This window comes from Mytilus californianus, unplaced genomic scaffold (genome assembly GCF_021869535.1).
Source record: "Mytilus californianus isolate M0D057914Y unplaced genomic scaffold, xbMytCali1.0.p SCAF_9, whole genome shotgun sequence".
Lineage (NCBI taxonomy): Eukaryota > Metazoa > Mollusca > Bivalvia > Mytilida > Mytilidae > Mytilus > Mytilus californianus.
In genome coordinates, this window is record NW_026262745.1 from 7,418,092 (window position 1) to 7,442,565 (window position 24,474).

A 24,474-nucleotide genomic window follows, 5' to 3' on the forward strand; every position below is an offset into this window, starting at 1 on the left:
ATTTGTATTTCAAAAGTATTGTGTTTTCTATGAAAGTCTTAACTTCAAATGAATTCTATGAACCTAACAGGAACTTAGGATAAGTTGAACGTGTCTTTGTATTTATAAAATATAAAGTTATTATCATTCTTTAGACCATTGTAAGTACACGTTGCACAGATCATAATACTTTAGTTGTGATTTTCAATTTTTAAAATATTTTCTCTTCTAATCGTGTAAAACTACATTCGCTTGAAACTCTATAGGAAGAATTATTTGGAGACCGTCTATAAAATTCCTAGTTTTATTTTATCCACTAACAAGTAATAAGGCAATTAAATGGCATTGCAGACAGGTATTTTACATTCCAATTCTATGCTTGCTAAGTTGCAAAAGTCTTAAAATTTCGATCATTTGAGCTCTATCTATATATATAATTTAAAATTCTTTCAGCTCTAATTCGTTGATCATTCATTCATTACGAGATTTTGTGGTTTTTAGATGCAGTTTGTCTGTATACTGTATGTCAGATACTGAAATAAACAAACTTAAATACACGTTTCAATGTTTAATAATCATTTATAACAAAATATAAATAAATAACGTCAAACATCTTCAGGCATTCGCACGAAAAATTTAGCAGTAACTTGCATCTCATGTTTTATCATTTAAAAGTATGTGTTTCTTCAAATTTCAATACAGATAAACTTTAAAATGTCTGAAAATAATAAAAAAAAAATAATATATATCACAATGATTAACAACATGAACAAAAAGCATTAAACACATTTTTTTGTAAAAACAACCGCTTAGGAAAGTAATTTATCATTTCTATGTTGATATTTGAAGATTATATCAAAATTACAAACGTATCATTTTTCGGCAGCCCTTATTTTACCTAGACAAAAAGACTATTTTTTCTCATTTGTCTTTTAATGGTATTTGCATTGTATTAACATGCAAAGAAGATAAATATTGCACTTATCTTTATCATACAAAGCAATGAATTGTGTATACATATTTTGTTTCATACAATCCAGTCTTTGTTGGCTTAACCGAGAAACGAAAGCGTTTACATACTTCAGTACTTAACATGTGCACTTAATTACTCCAAAATGTGAAAATAAAAATAGAATTTGTCCATTAAACATTTTACCAAATCATATTTTTAGCAAGAAAAACCAAGAACCGTTTGCAGCAAATGGCAGAAATATTTTAAAAAAAACTATAACCAACAACAAACATGTAGACGTAATACAACAATAGAATCACTTAGTCAGTATTAACTTGTATTTAAAAAATTACAAAATGATAAAATACTTTCTTAAAAGCACACGTAACATTAATTTATTGTGGTCTAATACGCTTCATTACAACGACGTAATGTATTCTTTAAACTCTTGTTTTCTTCTATAAACGAGATCATATTTCAAAACCATTTGACGACAGAAACAATGAACATTTGCATCGTGAAAGCATACAACTTCATAAAAAGTTTGTCTAGCGTAGTATAAAGCAAACTTTAATATCATATGATTACCATTTGAGTACTTAACCAGATATTGCGTCTCTCATGGACATCAGTCTGATTACTTCAGTAAATTTTAATTAACAACCAGACGCGTGCGACTGGTATAACAAGAGCTGATTACCATCCAGAGAAGCTAAGGCTAACCCTGGTTCGGTAGGGTTCCTATAATTCAAACTATGTTTCTGTGCAGTGTTTCTCCGACTTGTGGTTGTATTTTCATTTTTAGTTAGTTAAAGAGTTACATGACTTCTCTGGCTTACTTATTACTAGTCCCTTTGGAATCTTCTTATTTTTTCATACACTAATTAGACATTGCTGAGACAATTGTCACATTTTGATTCATTAAAAGTATATCTTAATACATGCATGTTTCTTATAAACACTGAAAAGATATCTACATATAAAATTTATAAATGAGAACAAAAAAACAAATATTCATGAGGTTTCGACTTGATATATTTGGATTTTCTCCATTACACTTGCAATTCATTACTTTTGTGATATATCAAATTTTTACATGTACAAATGTATAAAGCAAAAAATTTTTATGAGGATAAAGGTAAAAAGCGTCTGTGCTATTTTACTTTTTTCTGCTAGGCCGCAAGAGGGATTGACAAATAAGCTTTAGAAGGGAAATTGACAACACACCAAGACAAAAAGGCACACAGATAATGATATGGATCACACAAAGGCTTCCAGGAAATGCCGGTCAGTGTTGTCCTTTATGCTATAATCTAAATTAAAAGCTGCTTTAAGTGTTAAATGTCAGAAAAATAGATATATTTTTATTTCCATTGGCAACCAAGTGGTAATCAATATTTATCTATTTATCTTCAGATTCAATCTTCTTCTTCTTTGTTTTTTGGGGAGATCTTTTCAACGCCTTTCCACTTCAATTTCTCTAATTCTTCAGGATCAAAGTAAGACAAAGGGTCGTCATAATCAATGAAATCATCGTATTCCATTTCAAGGTTATCAGAGGTGATACTTCTACTTGGCGATAACGTCAGTTTACTTTTAGAACTATGAACGCTTCTCGGTGTGGAAGTCTTTGATGATTGTGTTAATGAACTTTTTGGACTTTCTCCATCGGGTTGTGGTAATCCTTTATTCCTATCACCAAACTTTCTTCTCTTTTCTGAAGATACAGAATTAGATGAGGGAAAGTTTTTGTGAATCTCTGTTAAAGACGTTGGTCTTGGTGGACGTTTTTCTGATATAAATGACGTAGTTTGATCGATGTTATCAGGTGATGACGATTCGTCTGACGCACCTGACGCAGGATTTCTTGTTTCCTCTGTCTTTGCTAAAGACACCAGTGGTATATCTACCTTTTCATGTTTGACAGTTTCATTTTGAACACATGGTGGTTTAGAATTAGTCGGAGTTAGAGTATCGTGTGAATCAGGACTTTTGACCGGTTCAAAAGACTTTTCCTCCACAACAGGGGTATCATCAGAACCAGGGACTATTCTTTCTTCTATGTCTTTAATTACCTTATCACTTTTACTTCGCCGTCGTCTCTTGATTAATAAATCATATTTACTGTCAGGAGATGTAGGCGTTTTTGCTTTTGATGAATGTTTAAATCGCGGTGATGGGTGAATTTTTGGAGATCGAGGTTTTCTATTCAATAAAGGACTAGTGTTAAACAGACTTTGCCTGTCCGAACTATCATCTTTAATTGCATTTAATTTAGGACTAGGCATAGGACTATACTGCTTAAGAATAGGCTTAGGACTACACTCTACGGTTGCTTTAACTTTCACTTTTAATCCGCTTCGATTACTTGATATAGATGAACCACGTGACACTCGACCGTTATTGTCCTTTTTCTTTCCTCCTCCTGTTAAAGGACGCTCCATGTCATAATCAATTTCAACACCACTTCCAGCACTATGATGACTTGGTGAACTGTGCATGCTGGTACTTTTGGCGATATGAGTGGGCGTTTCCTCATGAGCAGCCATTGAATACTTATGTTTCTTACGATAGAAAAATTTGTGATATATAGCAAGAACACATAATATAAGAACTACGGTGAGACAGAGTGATATCCCAGCAATTGTAATAGTACTTTCCCAGATGCTTGACTCGTGGTGCGAGCTTAGAGATATCGTATCAAATACAACCGATGATGTTGAATTGTCAACTGAAAAAGAAGAAAAAATACACCATGTAAGCGAATTGGTAATTTATCGTTCAGTAGGTTCGTGTTTCTTTTTTTTTCAGTCTGTGTAAAGTTTTTGTTCAACAATATTTGTCTCTTTTATCAAGGCATTGTCTGGTCTTTAAATATACAGTACGTGAGTGTCCTCTTTGTGTAGTTTAACATTTTATACAATTGACTGATATACGATACTTAGTATTTTTTAATTCTGTAAGTAATTTCAATACTGTCAGAATATACTGTATACCTTTTCAATTAATTCGTGTGTGTGTGTGTGTGTATATATATGATTTTTTTTCAAATTCACAAATACAACTAACTTCATGTACATTATATAATTTCAAAATTACGTAACACTTATTTTGTCGTCGTAATACGAAACAGTATATATTTTTTAGAAAATGTGTTTAAAAGTCTTATATTTGTTTTATTACATAATATACAATTTCGTCTAACCCAATGACAGAGAGCAGATCAGATTAGCTTTCGTTGTTTGCAGTTTATGAAGTATGGGCTTGTTTTGAGATGATATAGTACATAATTGGTTTGTTTGTGACAATCTAGGTGTTGTAATTTTGTTTTATGAAAAGCAAATTTTACGATTTTGTGTTGAAGTATTCTACAATAAGTTTTCATTTTTTTCGAGAGTAAAAATATTTCAGCAGTTGTTTTATTTAATTAAATATGCCTGTGCACAAACACAAATTCACTACTGTAAACATTAATATAAAGTCAAAAGACCTTGTTGGGGCTCATGCAATTCAATCATTTTTTGGGGGTTTATTTTACCTTGTATCTTTTGAATGGGTTCATGAGATTTGAATATCAGTTAACCACTGCTGCCTCTAACTTATTCAGTCAAATTGTTATTTGGCTAAGAGACTTAAGAATGTTATTATTATAGTTTGTTCTTATATTATGGACGTTACAACACAACAACAGGTTAGGGAGAGGGTTGACAGCTTTTTTTTTCAACTCCGCCACATTCTTGATGTGTTAGTCTAAAGTCATGAACCTGTAATTCAGTGTTTGCTGTTGGTTGCGTTCTGTAGTACTTGTTTTTCGTTTGTTGTTCTCATCATAGATTTAGGCCGTTAGTTTTCTGGTTTGAATTGTTTTACATTTAGTTATGTAGGGGGTCGTCTATAGCTTACTATACGGTTTGCATATGCATGGGTGTTGCTCATTGCCGAAGACCGTACATTGACCCATAGTTGCATATATCCAAGTCATTTTGGTCTCTGGTTGTTATCTGGCTCATTGGCAATCACACCACAACCCTTTAATTTAATACTGATTAATAATAGTAAGCCGAGGATGATGATGAATTGATGTTTAAAGTCTATAGGCATATCAAATGCATATTTAGGACAAGAACATGTTACAAAACGTAATGTGAAATGAATATGAACCCTGCTTTGTACCAGACCCACACACCAAGCCGGATTTTAAACGTGCTAGCTCAAAGGGTATAAGTTCGCGAGAAGACATGTCAAACTACAAGGACACATTATTCTGCATATGAGTCGACTAGTATTTTAGGTCTTTTTAGTCATTAATGCCGCGAGTCTGCCTGAGAAGCAGAAAATACCAATTTTCAAGTCTTTGGTTTGACCAGACTGTGAACCAACCCCACGCGAGGCGATCACGCTACCACTAGACCACGGAGGAGGTTAAATATTAGTTTGAATTATTCTCCTGTATATTATATTGTGATGTGTACAATAAAGAAATTTATTATTTTCAGTCTTACCTTCCGATTTATATGTGGCAATGAATCCATATGATGAGAGTTTATGTGATAAAAGTCCTTGGCTTTGTGGATCAACTGCAAGAAGCCTACGGTGATACAATAATGGTACTGAAACATTAAATCTCGTCTTGAATTGGATAAGTAGCTTATTTGAGGACGATACCACTTTAGAAATTTTGATTAGTCCATAACTTTGAGCAAGTAAGTTATCATTTGACTTGGCGCCATCTCTGACACGGAGCCACTGCTCATCCATCAGAATGTTAAAATACTGAAATATGAGTATTATAATGTGTCCTTTCGCCACAGAAATAGTCCATTGGGATATTCCTTTGCATCTTCCAGTGCCGATAATTTCCCCCTTGGAAGCATTCAGGGTGCACCCACCACATGCACAACCACCCTCTAAACGAAGATGCTTGAGTGGTGTATCCGGAACTATATCTTCGTCTAGAATTAACAAAAAAGTTTTAAAAAGATTAGAGTATTTGAAAATATTCTTCAGTTGAGAAATAATCATTTATAGAATATACATTTTTGCAACAGACGTATAATTTTGTAGCTCATGTTATCAGTTTTAGTGTTCAGACATTTTGTTTCTATGCGTTCACCAATATTGTCATAAGAATACTGTCAGTCATTTTGAGTGTTTGAATACCAATAGTTTCGTGAAATTAAATCATTTGTCATCCTTTTTGTATAAGAAAAAAAGGAAGCACACGATACAAAAAAATCCAAGAAAAAACAAGGGAATTACTATGGTGTATCAATTTAATGTTAATAAATAAGGAATAAATATCACAACGGCTTGCCATAGTATCAAATATCTACGCAATAGGATCATTTATTTTCGCAGTTGCTAGAAGGTTTTCAACAATGAATTAACTTTAAAGAAAGGTCGAAAGGACCCGAAATGTCGACTTATTGCTTCGCATCACGGTGCGAAGCTATTAGTTTCATACGATATTCACGCCATCTTGAAATTATTACGTAACAAATATCGGTTCTCATTGGTTGCCTTATGATTTTGGAAAGATTCTATTGGCTAGAATGAGATATAGGATTGGGAAAATATCCCGAATAGGAGAAGATATCACATACGGCAAATTTACAGAATGGGTATTGAAGATCCGACCTGATACCCGATTAATGACTATTTTGCTCGGGCAGTTAATTTTGAATAATTGATAATGTTAAAGTGGATAAAAGAGTGCCCAATTTGTAATTTTTCGCACTACTGTGTGAAGCTATAAGTTTCATTCGATATTCACGCCATCTTGAAATTATAACTCAACAAATATTGGTTTTTATTGTCTGCATCATGATTTGGCTAAGTTTATATTGGCTACAATGTGATATTAAATAGAATTGGGAACATGACAGGGGGATATCAATTACGGTATATAAGGAATAGAATTGCAGTATGGTATATTCAAGGCCCGATCAAAAATTATTGCTGCATGTTGACGTAATTTATTGTAGTGCGAAGCACTACAATACCTTTTTAGAAAGGTTAAACTTGTATGGTACTAATAAGTATTCACTGATGACTTCTACATACATATAAGGAACATATAACATAGATAATCTACAAATTGCAAATTACATTGAATATGTCACCCAATAAAATAAATCATTTGTTGACCGGCAAATGAATATGATCCTAAATTGTTAGTTAATTTACACATTTGGAATAATACGCCAAGGTAGATTCTTTAAACAAATTCAGCATACAATGATCAATGTTAGCTGTTGTTGTCTCTTATAACGTAATCGGCGTTATTTGTCCCTTGAATCTATGTAGCCTGTCATTACGTTTATAAACTACAAACTGTATAACCAATTAGTGGTTCAGATTTTAACCAAAAATGAATTCAACAATTTATGACAGGTTTAAGGTGTGCAAGTTAAATGTTTGTATATACCCTTCAAAAAATTGTTGATTGAATATAAAACATACCAGTAAATATACCGCAGATTTATGTTGCAATAATAGTATGACATTGACTACGAATTATTCTTGTAGCAAATAACAGTTATGATATGAGGGGGTGGATAGGGGGTATCCTTCTCCCACCTCCCGCCCCCTATCTCCCACCTCCCACTTTTAGATTTTTTTTTCTCTTCCACCTATTTTTTTGTCTCCCGCCCCCCTTTCTCCCACCTCCCACCTCCCCTTCTCTCACCTTCCGCCCCACCTCCCTCAAAAGCTGTCCACCCCCTCTGATATATATGATGTAAGGAGCTTTTTTGATAATCAAAATATCATCTCAATATCGAGTTTTGCTCTTTTTCATCTACATTTTGTACAGAGTAGTAAACATTGTGCATTCCAAACTTATATGATTCCTACAAAATATGTGTAGATACTAATATCCTTACCTGAACACTCCGATACACATGGTCTGAATTCGACAGGGAAGCCATTACAGAACCTCCCTCCATTGGCCGGTTCGGGGTCTGTACATGTTCTTCCGCGACTCCGTTTGCCAGTGCCACATGAGACACTACATGTACTCCATTCAGACCACACTGCCCATTTACCATCTATTGGCAAAACTGTAAATAGTTGTTAGTTTGATTAATTAAGATTTTAAGTTATGAATCTAAACGGCACACTAATTATTCTATTACTTTTTTCCAATTGTGTACTTTTCTATGTCATGTATATATATATATATATATATATATATATATATCATATTTTGACTCTTTCAAAATTCAAGAGTCTATCCTAAATTGAGGTAAATTATTTGGCCTTCCAAATACCGTTTCGATTCCTAACATCACTGAAGAGACATTAATTGTCGAAATCCGAATATTGTGTACAAATTTTTGCACCTCGTGTTTGGGGTATACCATCTTTTCCGCAAGTTTATTGTTTTCTGTTTGGTAATAAATAAATAAAAAGATCTATTTTGTTACATCTTGTGATCCGTTTATTTGGCAATCGCCAATGGCAGTCAGCAGGGTTTAAGAACATCAGTTATTCGACCTGCTAGTCAAATGCGTTTTGTTAAAATATACTTTTTCACTTTTTTTTGGTCTTTTGGAAAATGTTGTTTGTGCTGTATTTAGACCCCTCTACCAAGAAATTTGTTTTGCATGCACACGTATAAAAATTGCGGTTTTTATCCAACGCAATCATAGGTTTGAACGTTGTTTTCAATTTGGACTTGTATATATATAAAGAAAAGTTAAGTAGAATCCGTATGCTGGTAACATATAAGAAAATTACGGTTTCAATTCATCATCATTAATAAAAGATAATAACGGTTTCAGTTCATCACTTTTACTAGCGCTTTCACTGCTTTTACAGATCTTCATATATATATATTTGTTTATGTAGAATTGTTAAAGTAGAATCCGTATGCTGGTAACATATAAGAAAATTAATAAAAGATAATAACGGTTTCAATTCATCACTTTTACTAGCGCTTTCACTGCTTTTACAGATCTTTATATATAGATTCTACCACTGCATCGAGTGTGATACGATATTTATCCACTCGAGACAGTTAAATTTTCATATTTAAAACGCGAGGCTCGTCGAGCGTTTTAAATATTTAAAATTTAACTGTCGAGAGTGGATAAATATCGTATTACACGAGATTTGGTGGTGGAATCTGTTTCTCTAATGATTTTCAAACAATACGCAGGCAAATTTATTCCTTCTTTTCGAATGATCTGCAAAAAGATGTGTTCTTTCTATGTGACGTCATCAGGCATGGTCGCCTTTTTTCATGTCGTCACAATAGGAAATTCAGGGGAAAGCAAGAAAATTCGACGTCATAATCGGATTTTAACCACTGAAGAACTGAGATCAAACGAACCACACGTTGATTAAATTTTTTTTATACAATGGGTGCAGAAAGGGATAAATTGACGAACAATTAGAGAAATATATATATTTGTTTATGAAGAATTGTTCCAGTTACAAAATTAACTAACATGTATTTTTTTACATGATCCTTTGGGAACAGGATCTGCTTATCCTTCCGTGAGATAACACTCGGTTTTTTGTGGTGTTCGTGTTGCTCAGTCTTTATTTTTCCATGTTGTGTTTTGTATACGTTTGTTTGTTTTTTTGTCATTTTTCGGTTTTTGGTATGACATAGTCAGTTTTATGAGGTTCAATATCACTTCAATATCTTTTGGGTCTCTCTTATGTACGAATCACAATAAGATAATACTGTTTGTTATTCATACGGATAATTGTTAAAAATAGAGCCGTTTAAAAAATAAAAATGAGACAACATACACAACAGTAGACAAATGTATGCACAACGATAAGAAATGACAAAAGGAGACATTGAATTAGTTAACGAATTATTTTTTGTTTGATACAAATAAAAAATAAATGTGACACATATCGAAACAGGATAAAATATTTAAAAATGCCGAGGAAGGGACACTGGAATGAAACAAAACGTGGTTTAAAAGCTGAATAAAAAAATTATAACCGTTGACACAGTAAGCATTCAATTACCACTGAACGACAACTTCAACCTTTAGGATTTCCTAGCAAAGAGCCGTTTCACCAAGCTTAGTAACGATAATATTTAGGTAGTGCAGGGTATTTTGGAATACAATACAATAACCGGACAGTGATACCATATCCTTCAGCAACGTGTATGCTGTGAAGGGTGAATATGACAAATTGTGGAAAACTAGATCAGTCTGAATAATTCAGTTCAGAATGACAACAAATCAGTCACTGTTATAACCACAACTATGTTATTTGTCAGAAAATACCTTAGGGACGGTTTGATTTTTTCATGGTTTACACTGTATTGTACATAAAAGAAATTATATTTTCCCTGAAATTCATTAATTGCCCTCAATTATTAATCGAATATAAATCTGACATATCTACATTCTAATTGAAACAAAATGTGTGTATAATAATAAGTAGATCTGGTTTGATTGACAATAAGACAACTCAATGATCCATCGTGGACAAAATGAAGTCACCGTAAGAGTTTCAATAATGAGAAAAATCCATAAGCTATAAAAGGTCCCTACATGACAAAATGGAAAACAATGCAAACGAGAAAACAAACGGCCTGATTTATTATAAAACAATGAATTTATAAACGACAGACAGCAACCAACGACTACCACTGAATCACACTAGTATCAGCTGACGAGAAAAAGGGCACCATACGTAATAATGATAATAATACAATTATATTTCATGTCAAACAGCATTCACCATATAAAACATTCCGAATTATTTCTCGGCCAATATTCGGATTTTTCCACAGAAAGAGCTCTTCTTACAGAAATTTGATTAAATACAGACACAGGGTATAAAAACAACATTGTCACAAGAACAGACTTTGTCCTGTATACGATTTGGGATGCTAGCTCCAAAACACAAAGTTTACTGGAAACAGAAACCAGTCATACAGATTGGAATGTTTGAAGCGACGTAAAACATGGTTGAAACTAATGTTTCATGGGCAATCACCAGTACCACGTTAGGCCTGATATGGTATGGCGTCAGTCGCATATGAGCGCAAAGGTAATCGTTTTAGATGTTTGTCCAGTATATGAACATTGACTTTTGAATACACCTTGAGGTTAAGCACATCACATAATGTTTTTTACTTTTTCTGTCATCGAAAATGGTAGGCTATGAGATAGATTGTATTGTAGATACAAATATAAACACTACAGCAATATAAAAGCGCCTTTGATCGAATAAAACTATACTGTTTGATCTTCTTAGGTTTTATAGTGTAATGTTCAATTTATACTACTTTTCAGTGATTTTCTATTTTGTTTTCTGAAATCAAAGATTTACGGCATATTGTTAAACGGTGAATGCATGATTGAGGTATATATATAAAACATTGAATCACTTAAGTAATGTCAGTCTGAAAGTTTAGATTACAATATCTGCTAATCGAAAAAGTAAAATATATAAAGTACAACATTAATGTAAAGTGTCAACCTTTATGACAATCTCAAGCGATCAATACAGTTTTTAATCACGTATTGATTTTCCAATCAATCGACCCAGTGCACGAAGCAGAACAATATGTGGGAACAACATGCAATATCTACATAATGATAATCTTAATGACTAGGTGTGTACCAGGAAAGTACTGAAGCGGAATCATAATAGCAGGAAGATTGTTAACTTTAATTTCAAAAGACATGTTATATTTTCAAAATCTCAGATACAACTTATTTTAATTTACTTGCTTCTATATTGGGATCATCAATACGCTTTGATGCTCTTTCATATCATGTCAGAAGAAAAAATAGAAAAAAAATATTCGAGAACTCATATATCTTTAGTGGAAAGGATAAAAACATTGACTTAATTCATCATTCTTCTTGGAAGGTGGAAACAAATACCAAATACGTCTTAAGCGCGAAAGAGACTATGCGCATTGATACCATACACATCTCATGTAACCCGTCTTGCACATTCGCTAATGCCTGTGATTGGAAAAAGGGCCACATGTCTACATATCATTAATACCAATATATGATGAACTTACATATATTTCTTTATACATGGCCAAATCTATTTTATGTTCCTCGTTATAGGCCCGTTAAATTCCATTTGATATTATTCAAAATAGTTCTTTTTTTTAAATGGTAAAAGAAATATCTATGAGAGACAATAAAGCTTTATATAAATAAATTAAATGTATTTTGAAACGCTCCATTAGTTTTCCTTCTACCGGGATTGCTTTCAAAAGCAGGTTGTAAGAAGCTTAAAATAATATATCGAAAACAACACTGAAAATCATGCATAAAATACACAACACATTTATTTTATTTTTTACTTACTCAAAATGATCCCATGAGAGGTGTTAAATGAGGCGAAAAGGAAAATAAATTATTTAAATATTAGCAGAACGAAGGTAAATGAAACACTGTATTGACTTCATAAAGATAATAACATAGATAGAGGTAAATACACCTGGTTAAGTTGAAACGTCCGGGTAACGTATTCATATTGAAATCACCCATAAATTATAATATATTAACTATTATTTGTGGCTAATTTAAATAAATTGAAATGCATTTGAGGTAAGTGACATATGGGTGATCTATTAGCATTAGGATCATTCATCATTTGAAGAGGGTCTCGTTAAATATCACTTGAATAGTACATTTTTGTTATTGTTTGCTTTAAATCTCTAGCGATGAAATATATAATACTTTTTTCATTTTTGCTTTCAGCTACGATAATCACCCAAAAGTGAAAAGACTTTTTATCATCAGCATATTTGGTGAACGAGCTAAATATGAAGGAAATATATCGGTGTCAGCTTTAATATCATAAATTAGTGCTTAAACGAACAAATATAGGTGAAAATAACGGAATTGCATTTATTCAAAACGAGAAAATACTAATTACTGCAACGACAAACTTGTCTAATTTAGATACCACTTAATTCTTTCTAGCAATGTAACGTGACGATTACACAGTCGATTTTCTATGATTGCAAAAGCGTATTTGGTTGATTTATATTTGTTTTATGTCGATTTTAGTATACTGTAACGCTCATGAATTTGAAAATTGTTCACTTTAAATAAAATTTATTACTGTCGATTTCCGCATATAATGTAAAGAATTTCCGGAGCAGACCTTAACTACTGCAATATCTTAATAAGAAATTAATTGAATAGGAAGTTCAGTCAAATGCATTTTAAAAAATATTCTATACATACTAGTAATTTTTCATTTGATTAGAATTTAAATAATAGATTTTGCGTTATAATTTTGTTTATTCAAACAAGTGTCTACACATATACTCCAAGTGCATTTAAAATTTCTAAGGTCGTTCTTCAACAAAAACCGTTCATATTAAAGTACACGAAGGGATTTTGTAGTCTCTACATTGTACACTCATACTAAAAAATTTCAACAAAAAAAAAGAAATACAAAGAAGCCAGTTGTATGTCATATCCACAATAAAATGTACTTATCTTAACGATATCGACAAATTTAATGTGATTGGCAAGTAATATTAAAGATAAGATAACTAAAATCACAAAGCACTATATTTATCAGTTAAAGTTCCAATAATCTACTTAAACATCGATAGGTTAACATGTTTTGAAATAATATGGTGTGCTTGTCCTTATGGAATCAATATTAAGCTCTTTGTCAGACAAACACAATATTGACTTTCCATCTTGACTTTGAACCTGCTACAGATTACAACAAAGACGCCCAATAATTGTCAATCTGTCAAGTATAATATTAACCTGGTCATCAAAAACTATCAATGGCTTCATATTATCACGTTGTAATTGGCAGAATGGAATTATTTACAAGGAACCTGAAGGGTAGATGGCTTAAAAGAACTCTCTCTTTCTATATCAAACCCTTTATCTTGCTATCCTTCCAGATACTCAGTATTCTAGCATATTTAGGAGAGCATTTTATTAACAAGATGTATTTACTAAATGATTTCTTAACTATAAGTTCAAAACAAACCTCTCGTATCCTCAATAAGAAGTCCAAGAAATAATTTGTCATTCTAATTTGGATTAGTTTGTCTTCAGTTTCCAAGAAAGATGCACATAAACATGGCTTTAAAGACGGCTGATTATTTTTACTGTTTCCTGACTATTTCAGAACTTTATATGAAGCCTCAGACAACTAATTATTTTTACTGTTTCCTGGCCATTTAGAACTTTATATGAAGCCATATGTGATATTTAAGACCAAGTCATTACAGATAAATTGATATATAAGAAAAAGTCACGACACCAATATTAAGCTTCTATATCAAAAGTATAGAAAAAAAAACTAAATGCATTTTGATATATTTACGTCATATCATTATCTTTTATGTTCATATTACATTAAATATTTAAATTACAGAATAGATTGGGTATTTCAAAGTATTGCATTGGAACTTGATTTCTAATCAAGAAACCAAAAAATGTGATTAATATCTGATTAAAACTTGTTTGTACACATTATAGACAACAGAATCAGTATTCGAATTACGTAAATTGTGCTTTTCATGTCAATGAAACTCACCTCTGATATTTAACTTAAAACTTTTTAAACTTTTAAAGGAAAATCGCTAGTATATATATTAAAGGCTTAAAATACTAAGTCTTCATAGAAAATTTAAAAAATGGATGCCTAATAGTTATATATACCTGTATTAGGATGGGCGGAAATGCATACATCATCCTGCTCAGTAACAGAACCATCAGATGCCATATTGACGTATACAAAACAATACCCAACTGCTTTAGCGTCAAAATAACCACAAGGAAACAGAACAGATGACTGGTTGTTAAATGCTGACTTTTCCGTAACGTATATCCGGTTAAGAGGAACTGCTGGAGATCCTGTCAAGGTACGACGTAAATAGTACATTCGAAGCTGATCTCTATTTCCTGGACACGTAGGCTGTACATACTTCACAGATAAATGACCCTCACATGGAAATACACTTGAAGAATAAATGCTTATTCTGTAAGCAGTACTCCATTGCACATGAAGAATGTTAGACTGAGCTATAACTTCCGAATCGTTATACGTATTACGTAAGACGGCAATATAACGTCCGGCAACTTCAAAAGTTTCACATGTATACTCCACGCTTCCTATTTTCGTGTCTATTTCGTTGAACACTTTCGTATTTTTTATTTCAAAAGTAAGTTTTTTGGTTGACGTTTCATCGTCCTTGGTATGTTCTAAATCTAGATGAAAACTATGGCGTTTCACGGGCGATTTACATTTAGCTTCTGACGTATACCACATGGTCAATGGTTTTGTTTGTGCTATGTGGTGAGATGGAGTGAAAATGAGCTGAAATTTTGGCCATGTGACTTGAAAGGAAATTGTGGTTAGCAAAGGTCCTCCAACATACATATGCAGTTCGATATAATGAACAGCAGCATACTCTATTTCCCCACAAGATATCTTAATCTGACCAACAGGTTTTCCTACTTCTAGAGGACGTGTTGTAATCTCATTCTTTGCTCCAGCCAGTATTCGGATGTACGCATTTGGAAGGGATACAGTTGGTGGTGTTGTGTAATTGATGTAAAGATCTTTTGAGAAGGCAACATATACGTTCGGAACAGACAGTGTATATTTTCCATCTAAAAGTACAAAAATGATATGACGTTATTTTTATACAACGCAACTATTATACTGAACAGATATATCATGTTGTGGAGGGGTATTTGCCGCTAGGCGAGGAAAATTTGTTCCCAAGACTGGTATTTTCGCAAATACCCCTCCATAACATAATATATCTGTTTAATTACACCGAAAAGATTTTGATTGAAACTGTCTGTACATGTGAAGGGAAGTCGTAGTATCGCGGGAATTATACATGTACTTATATGCGTTAGTGCTGTCTTTTTGTAAAGTCATGGTATCTATCTATATGTGTAAACGTCATTGTTATTCCATCATTAAATCGTTCATTTTTATAGACATTTTTCCCCTCTTTATATGTATATTTCTGACAGTTTTCGGTTTAACTCAATCAATAGTGCTAAACCATGTTGTCGGGATAAAGTGAGAAAAGTTCCGAATAATTTTGGCGGGAACAGGCTCGCGAGGGTAAAAAAGGGAATATCCAAAATGGCAAATGCCACGGCAGAGAGGGGAATTTGAGGCAAATTCACCGGCAGTGGTGAAAAAAAACAGGCAAATTCGTTTGAAATGAGGAAAAAAAGTTAGAATATGCGAAAAATACACTGGCTAACAACCAATCAAAATCCGGCATTCTTGAGGTGTAATTAACAAAAAAATACTATTTCAATTCTTATCATTTTGTGTGATTTTTTTTTTACATAGAGTCAATAACATATTATGAATAATCAAAATACGACATAACTATATTCATTATAACTAATCCTTTTTGTCATATAGCTCTCCAACGGTTTCGATTCTTATACATCCTATCCTTTTAAATATTCGGCTTTTAGCGTTCCTGATGAGGAAGGTTAATCGAGAAAAGCGCTTCGGACGCATATACAATAATTAAAGTGTTATTTTCATCGTTATCCATAACAATGTCACTCGAATCTAATTGTTGTATAAAAGAAGTTAATATGAATTTCGCTTTTAAGGTATGTCATTTCCTAGTGTTTTTCGGTATTTAGATAATTGTGTGTTAGTGGCAGATCTTTGATTGTTTCTATTACATTATTCACAACTTTTATAGACTACAGACGATTTAGAGCTTGACATTTTGCATATACACCTTTTTTACACTGAAGACTGTTTGTTTCACGTTTGGCTAAGTTTATAGTTGGGTTTCTGTCTCATTGACGAATACTCAACATATCCTGTTATTCATATTGGGAAAGCAGTAAGCATAAAACGACGAAAAAACGACGGCTGACGATTTCTACATTGCTAGTGTTTCTCCATAAAAATCATTGCAAAACAGTAGCAAGTTTAAGCATGGTTTCTCCCTTGCAAGTTTAATTGTTCTACTGAATGTGCCCTTTGTAAAAGAAATCATAGTCGAGAATTAGTCATTTAATCTGTATTGAACATTTGTGACTTATGTCTCAATAAACATCTGCTTCAACTTGCCAGCAAATGATTCGAAAATGATTTTTTAATTGATCAGGGTTTACTAAGATCGACATGGTATTAATTGGATGAATGGGGTTCTTTAAAAAGCCTTTGTCCAGTTCTCATAAATCTGATTATACGATGATGCAAGGTGTTCACACTAAGTTTCATTTCTTTCAAATTAAGAGTTTGACAAGAGTGTCAAAATTATCCAGTCGTCAGTGTCAATTGAATTTGAAATACTAGGGGTCAATCGTGTTATGTTTACTTTTCAATTTAGCTGAAATGTACATCCTTGTCAATTTCCACCTGCTTGCATAGTTCACATTCCAAACTCTTGCTGGCGACGAATCGTTTAATGAATGAAATATTTATTTTTACTGTGTGGCCATATTGTCTTTTATTTCTTGTTTAATGATACAAACCACCAAAATACATCATAAAATAATGTTATAGGTTTTTAATTTAGATGAATTTGATATCCGGCTGTGTATACAGGTAGGAGATACAAAAAGCTACTATAAATGTAGGTAAATTCTCACCAGGTACTGTCAGATACGGTACAGATGAATAAACATAAGCCGCTTCACCTAACAGCCTTCTTAACAAAATGAACTGATGACTTAGTCCAGGATTAAATTAATTTTTGGGTAATGCACGAAGATGAACTCGTAAACACAGCAGATGCAAAACAACCCTTTTCACAAATAGGTGATTTGTTAGGTAACTATAACTATGTCTATGAAATATTGCTATATTTGTATGTAAGATAGTAATACAATTTAATTTTTGTAAGTGTTAGTGATCATGTTTTAAGTCTGCAACCTTTGGCATTATTAAAAAGGTGAAAAAAACTATTCAAAGGTACCAGGTTTCTAATTTGGTACGCCAGACGTGCATTTCGTTAACATAAGACTCGTGGTATCTTACATCCTAACCCTATATATTTCGAGTTCATGTAGTGAATGCCTTTTGAGATGCACATGAACACATAATTACGATGAAATATTTTTATATTAAAATGTACTTATTGTCCTGTCAAGTTCTTTTTTAAAATATGAATAAAAAGGGATTTTGGGTAAACGTGACATAAACGAGATGGCAACCCAACGACACATATCCAAAAAGACATTGAGAAGTCAACATACGATGTTTTACAATAAAATCTGGTATCTATAGATATATAAAAATAAGAAGTGGTATGATTGCCAATGAGACAACTATCCACCAAAGTTCAAATGAGTGGATGTAAGCAATTATAGGCAACTGTACGGCTATCAACAATGAGAACAAAATGCTCCGGACGCAGCTTGATGCGACCGCAGAGGTCGAACCCTGAACAGTTGGGGCAAGTATGGACACTGCATTCAAGTTTGATACAGTCCAGAAGTTGGATTGCGATTAAACATTTGACACAAAATAGGTTTCTGACACAGAATGAATGTGGCCAAAGAACTGAAAAATTTGAAATTGGACTTTTACCTTTTATGATCCAATATCCAAAATCTAAATACACGGTTAGATTCAGCATGTTCAAGTACACCAAGAATTTAACTTAATTATTTATTAATGGTAAATATGAGCTAAGTTTTTTAAGGGATTCGCTTCATAAAAAATATATATAGCATTCTGAAAATTAATCTATACAGAATAACAAACAAACCTACCATTAAGTTCTTCAAAAAAAAGGCCCGACATGAAAATATGAAACAATTAAAAACAAATATGACAGATCAAAGACAATTACTGTACTACAGGCTCCTGACCATGTGTTCTCTAAAAAAGATTTGAATTTATTTTACAGAGATTATCAAAGATCTGCCATCAACACCGATTTCACCAAATGACGAAAAGTTTTAAGATATGAAAAGATTCCCGACCTCAAATAAACTAGTTTTTTTATAGACCTCAATGCATTTGTGTGAATTTAAACACATGTCCAAGTCTTTTTTCGTGTTTAAACATTTCCACATACATCTTTTCCCCTTGTTTGAAAACTTTGACTGTCAAAATAAACCAAGTAAAAGAAATATTCATATACCCGCCCTTCCAAACACTTTTTTAGTTACAGTACTTAGATATTAAAGTCAACAAACACTTGAGTATCAATTTAATTGACAATTATAAACGTGCCCATCTTATTAAACAGTACACTATTTGCATAGGATGTTTATAATTTGCCTTGCTAAGGAAATCAATGGCTGTTTAAAAATGATTTATACTCGGTAACAATAGCATGTTTAAGTCCTCTACTAACAACTTGATAAACATGTAAACTGACGATTTTAATGGAAGAAAAGTCAATATTTGTTGAAAAAACATTCGAGATCAAGTAGGAATTTTAACGGTTTATCTAAAGTATTTGACAAGGGCTATTGGAACAGATTGATTAATTAATTTGTTTGTCTAAGATGATGTTTTTGGTATCTGCAAATAACTTTTATTTCTCAGTCGACCTAAAATATTTGAACTATAGCACATAACTGTAAAACAATGAAAGGACACCTTTGAACCTTTTTCCTGGTTTGAAATCGAAATGGAATGAGTTTTTTAAACCAACTATATGAACTAATTGGAAATCAGAAATAGAGAGACGGGGAAAGCGAAACCTTTACAATGAAATTTATACAACACAATATAAAAAAACAAACCCACTTTAAACTTCACCATTGCTAATACAAACTCGTAACAATATTTCCCTTCCTCGTTCAGGAAGTCGAAGCAAAGATACGTCAAATTTGTCTGATAGACACTGTGCCATGAGATTTTTCATTAATTAAAGAAATACACATTTATACAGTGAGGGGTTGAAGGCATATTATTTAACAAATTAAAATAATAACTGTTTGGTGAAACCTTGGACATACTATAGTGTTAGTTATCCTCTTCACATGTGTAACATTGAAAATTCTTACTAAAAACCGGCTTGGTGGTCGTTTGAATATGAAAATATAGAGCACCTAAATGTTAATTTCCCATATCATATCAGTCCGATTAGGCTTCATTCTACATCTGTGATCACAAGCCTAACGATGTGTCTATGATCAGCAAAGCACGCAATCATAGCTTTCGCTACAAGTGTACTTCAAACAGGATGAAAATGTGGAAAAACAATGCATTAAAACGCTCCCGCAGGTTGCATCACACACATTGATTTTTTTATATGATAACATTTCAAAAGAAAGAGAGGACAGTTATTCTTCTCTATTGGCTACCGTTGACATATGTTGAATTATTTAAATTTTTTTTCTATTGAATTGAATTTCAGAAAATGGCGTTGTTTATTTTAGTCTTTATACATCATTTTTTTCTACACTTCGGGTTGTTAAACTGTTAAGCACTATATCAGTATTCAAACTTAGAGATATAAAGCAGACGTCTGTCGATAAGTACAATAGAAAAAGGTATTTAATTCAAAGTCTTGAAAGAAACAGGAAGTCCACTCAGTGCTAAAAGAAAGTAACAATATACTAACAAATCTTCGTATTTTGACACTCCATGGTATGTACTTTTAAATCCAATCTCCTTCAGAAGGAAATATAATATATTTCCGATAAAAACACATATAACATTATTCCCCTTCGTATCTATTTAGGTAGAATTCTACTGGTCTCAAAACATTCCAAATAGAACAAAATAAAAATATAATAAAATATGGTATAAAAAAGAATTTAGTAAATTTTATATGAACTTTTTACAGATTTCGTATTTTGATAGAATCTCAATGATAATATCATAGATGTATCTATGATAATATCAACCAAACAATAAAGCTATAATAAAAGGATCGCAAAAAACATACAAAGATGAAAGTAAAAGACAATACTTCATTAGACATTCCTTTCATGTGCACCAAAATAACATTGTATACCATGTTATAGACTTCTTAAAGATTGTTATTACTTAATTGTGTTTTATATATACATGCTGCATTTTGTTTGTTGTTTTGTTACATATTCGGATTGCTTTGAAATCTTTAATTTTATATATATATAAAACAACAAACAAAATTGCAGCATGTATATGTAAAACACAATTAAGTAAAAACAATCTTTAAGAAGTCTATAACATTGTATACAATGTTATTTTGATGCACATGAAAGGAATGTCTAACGAAGTATTGTCTTTTACTTTCATCTTTTGTAGGTTTTTTTGCTATCCTTTTATAGCTTTATTGTTTGGTTGATATTATCATTGAGATTCTATCAAAATACGAAATCTGTAAATATATATATATATATATATATACAAGTCTAAATTGAAAACAACGTTCAAACCTATGATTGCGTTGGATAAAAACCGCAATTTTTATACGTATGCATGCAAAACAAATTTCTTGGTAGAGGGGTCTAAATATATATATATATATATACCGTGGATTAAGGTTTTTAATACACATTGAAAATGTACAAAGAAAAGACATGGTTTTCTTATACTCTTTCTCACCTTGAATTTTCGATTCAAATACCCCATGTGTCTACAGTTTAGATACCGTATATTTATTTTTTAATGTGTGTCCGCCCAGTCTGATTAGGAACGTTAGATCCCTGGCACTTGGGGTGTACACAATATCCAAGCAACCACTCTTCAGAAAGGTCAATAGGTGAATTGCTGTCAGGCTTAATTTATTACCCTTCTTAACATGCGCTCGTTTTCTGGTGGCAGTAAAATTTACACACCCCTTCTCTCTGTCCATTTTCGTTCTTTAATCTTGATTATAAATTTTGTTTTTTCACTAGTCGTATATCATAAGAATAAAACCATCAACATACGTTTTTGCTTGTATGAACCATATCAAGAGAAAAATACAAAATTCCTCCTCTTTGATTAGTCAAACCCTATAGGAAAGACTATTGTTAAAGGAACAAAGTTGACCAAAGCTGATATAAATGTGGACCGCAGTAGGCCATTGAACAAATTGTAAATACATATGGCAACACTTTAATGTGGAAGAATCCGTGCACATTGGTCTTTTTTCGGGATTTTTAGTTTCTACAATAAATCAATGTATCTCATATTGTTTCATTTAATATGTCATTTCTCCTCAACGACAAAATTTTGTCACTTAATTTATTAAAGTTATAACTGACAAGTTGTATGGACAAAACTTCTTGAACTAGACTTTAAAGAAACTTGTTATCATATTGTAAATACAAGATACTTATAAGTATACCTTAATTTTATCTAAGATCTGTCAATAACCTCTTTTATTTATGATTTAAGATATGTTTGCTCAGTGACAATTCAAAAAGTCTGACGTCGTTGTTTTGACTTCCAGTTTTAATTGTTCTCTAAGTTCTTGTAGATACTAGTCTTGCTTTGTCATGGCGGTAATTTTAATGATTAATGGAAAATTATCTATCTCTGAGTAATTCTACTTGCATAATCTAATCTACTATCAATTTGAATGCAAAAGTTTACGTACTAAAATCAATTAAACAAATGATTTATTTTTCCGAGGTTTTTTTGTTTTTTTAAATTAACACATACTGATTGTTTTTCTTTGAAATAAAACCTTCAAATCAATTTTATGAAAACTAAGAGGGTATATGTACTAGGAGATACCAGGGACTGTTATACTAGACGTCTTGTACTAGACTTTCTTAAACCGTTACGATCAATGGAGAATAATCAGGACATAAGAGGATTAACATTCCACAAAGATAAATCTAACTGGTATCTAAGTAGACTTTATATTTTAAATATATTATAACATTATATTATTATTCAACATGTCAACAGATGCACTCAAATGCACAATCACGTTTCTTACAAAAACCTATAAATCTGATATATCGGTGGGTAGTGTAAAAATGACATGGTATCGGTTTCCTATTAAATATGTATGTAACAGCTTTCCACATGAAATTACCGCACATTTTATTCAATCTTACATAGCTCACATATCAATAAATGTTTACAACATACTTTCTATTTATATTGTGTCAAGAAATTCTTACCTGGCGTATTACATCTGACTAATGGAAGGTACAGACAAACCGACAAACATACACATAGCCAGTCATTCCACATCTCGTCATATCCCTTCATCTACCATGTAAATGACAGTCCTCCACATTCCGCTCACAAAGTCATTAGAGAGCAGTCTAAATTAAAAAGATTAGAGAAGTTGTAAATTAAGGTGCTTCCAAGTAATTTCATGTGTAAATCCAAAATTAAATTCACGCACTTCACAAATGCAAATTGAAAATCATTCAAAAAAGACCACAAACTGTTACTTTGGCCTGTTCTATAATGTCTAGTAGCCTTGGTAATACGCATGCAATTTGAACATTTAATTAGCTTCTGTGTATATTAAACTACGAAATAGGGTATGTAAAATCCACATTAAAGATTGAAAAACGAAATAAAAATCTTTTATATAAAATCGACTTGCAGTTGACGAAACACAATTTTAAATTAGTCACAATATTGAGTTACAACATTAAGGTGAAAAACCCAATGAACCAATCCATCGCGCAGCTGTAATTCGCGTCTGTCTTTGTTGATTTCATTCACGTGTAGACAAATGGTCTTTTTACCTGAACTAAATAGAACAAATTCACCCCACACCTGATCACCTTATTAAATATATAATAGACTAATCGCTATCTTGTCATTTCTCATAAACGTTAGTCCAATGTCACCAAGTTTTTCTTATCAAGATACACATTTTTCAGATCGATTTAAACATTTTAAATCTTAATACAACTTGAAAGGATATTTAAGCTGGCTCGTCGCTGCTATCGGTTGCATGGGCACATGAGCTTCAAAGGTTGACAAATATTATTTGTGCACCTTTCATCTTTTATTCAATAATTCACTACTGCGGAAAAGAAAGATTATTACAGGTAAATTGAATCAATAAATTATACATAATAGGAGCACAACTTCATGTAAAATATATAGTATATAACCTCAACAATACTCCAGTTACTTAATAAGAGTGGTGAATACTTGATCTCCATGCTTATAGAAGGAAGAATGCACGTTTAAAAAAATACCAAAGTTTTATATGAGACGTATTTTATTGCACTTAATGGCAATCTAGAAAAAAACATCTCAGCCTTTCATGAACAACGATAAAATTACGTAGATAGAATAAGAGAAATATAACTTGTACAGCACTAAAAATTAAAATTTCAAATAAACAATTTTTCAAAAAGCAACAAAATAAAGAATGTTTTACTTACAATTTGAAACATTACGACCTCTTTTTTTATTTATTACAAAGCTCTTTTCTCATAAGTCAAAATTATTTTAAACGCTATTAATTTTTACCTTAATATTTTTCCTTTTTATGAAAGTTCATATTTATGACCATAAATATGGAAACGTGCTCATTTAAATAACTCTTGAATTATAACCTTTGAAAGCCGGTAGCATATACAAACCACAAAGATCTATACTGTAAGGACAAATTCCAGTTTAATGCTGATAAATTGAAAGCTATCCGCTTCGAAAGCTTCTCATTAAAAATTAACATGAACGTAAATTACAGCTAT

General features: G+C 32.1%; 1 protein-coding gene across 2 annotated transcripts; it reads right to left on the bottom strand.

The window, feature by feature from the left end:
- Positions 1–534: 534 nt before the first annotated feature.
- On the bottom strand, positions 535–23,774 carry LOC127714956 (uncharacterized). Of its 2 annotated transcripts, XM_052220977.1 has the most exons (6): positions 23,512–23,774; positions 22,930–23,076; positions 14,581–15,534; positions 7,816–7,992; positions 5,434–5,883; positions 535–3,662 (listed from the first exon to the last, which is right to left on the bottom strand). In XM_052220977.1, the coding sequence occupies exons 2-6, from the start codon at positions 23,018–23,020 to the stop codon at positions 2,350–2,352; spliced, it is 2,985 nt and encodes a 994-aa protein (XP_052076937.1). In that variant the 5' UTR covers positions 23,021–23,076; positions 23,512–23,774; the 3' UTR covers positions 535–2,349. The 2 variants fall into 2 exon arrangements, with proteins under 2 accessions (XP_052076937.1, XP_052076938.1); XM_052220978.1 differs by lacking the exon at positions 23,512–23,774 and having other exon boundaries at positions 7,816–7,980; positions 22,930–23,504.
- Between the last annotated feature and the right edge of the window lie 700 nt (positions 23,775–24,474).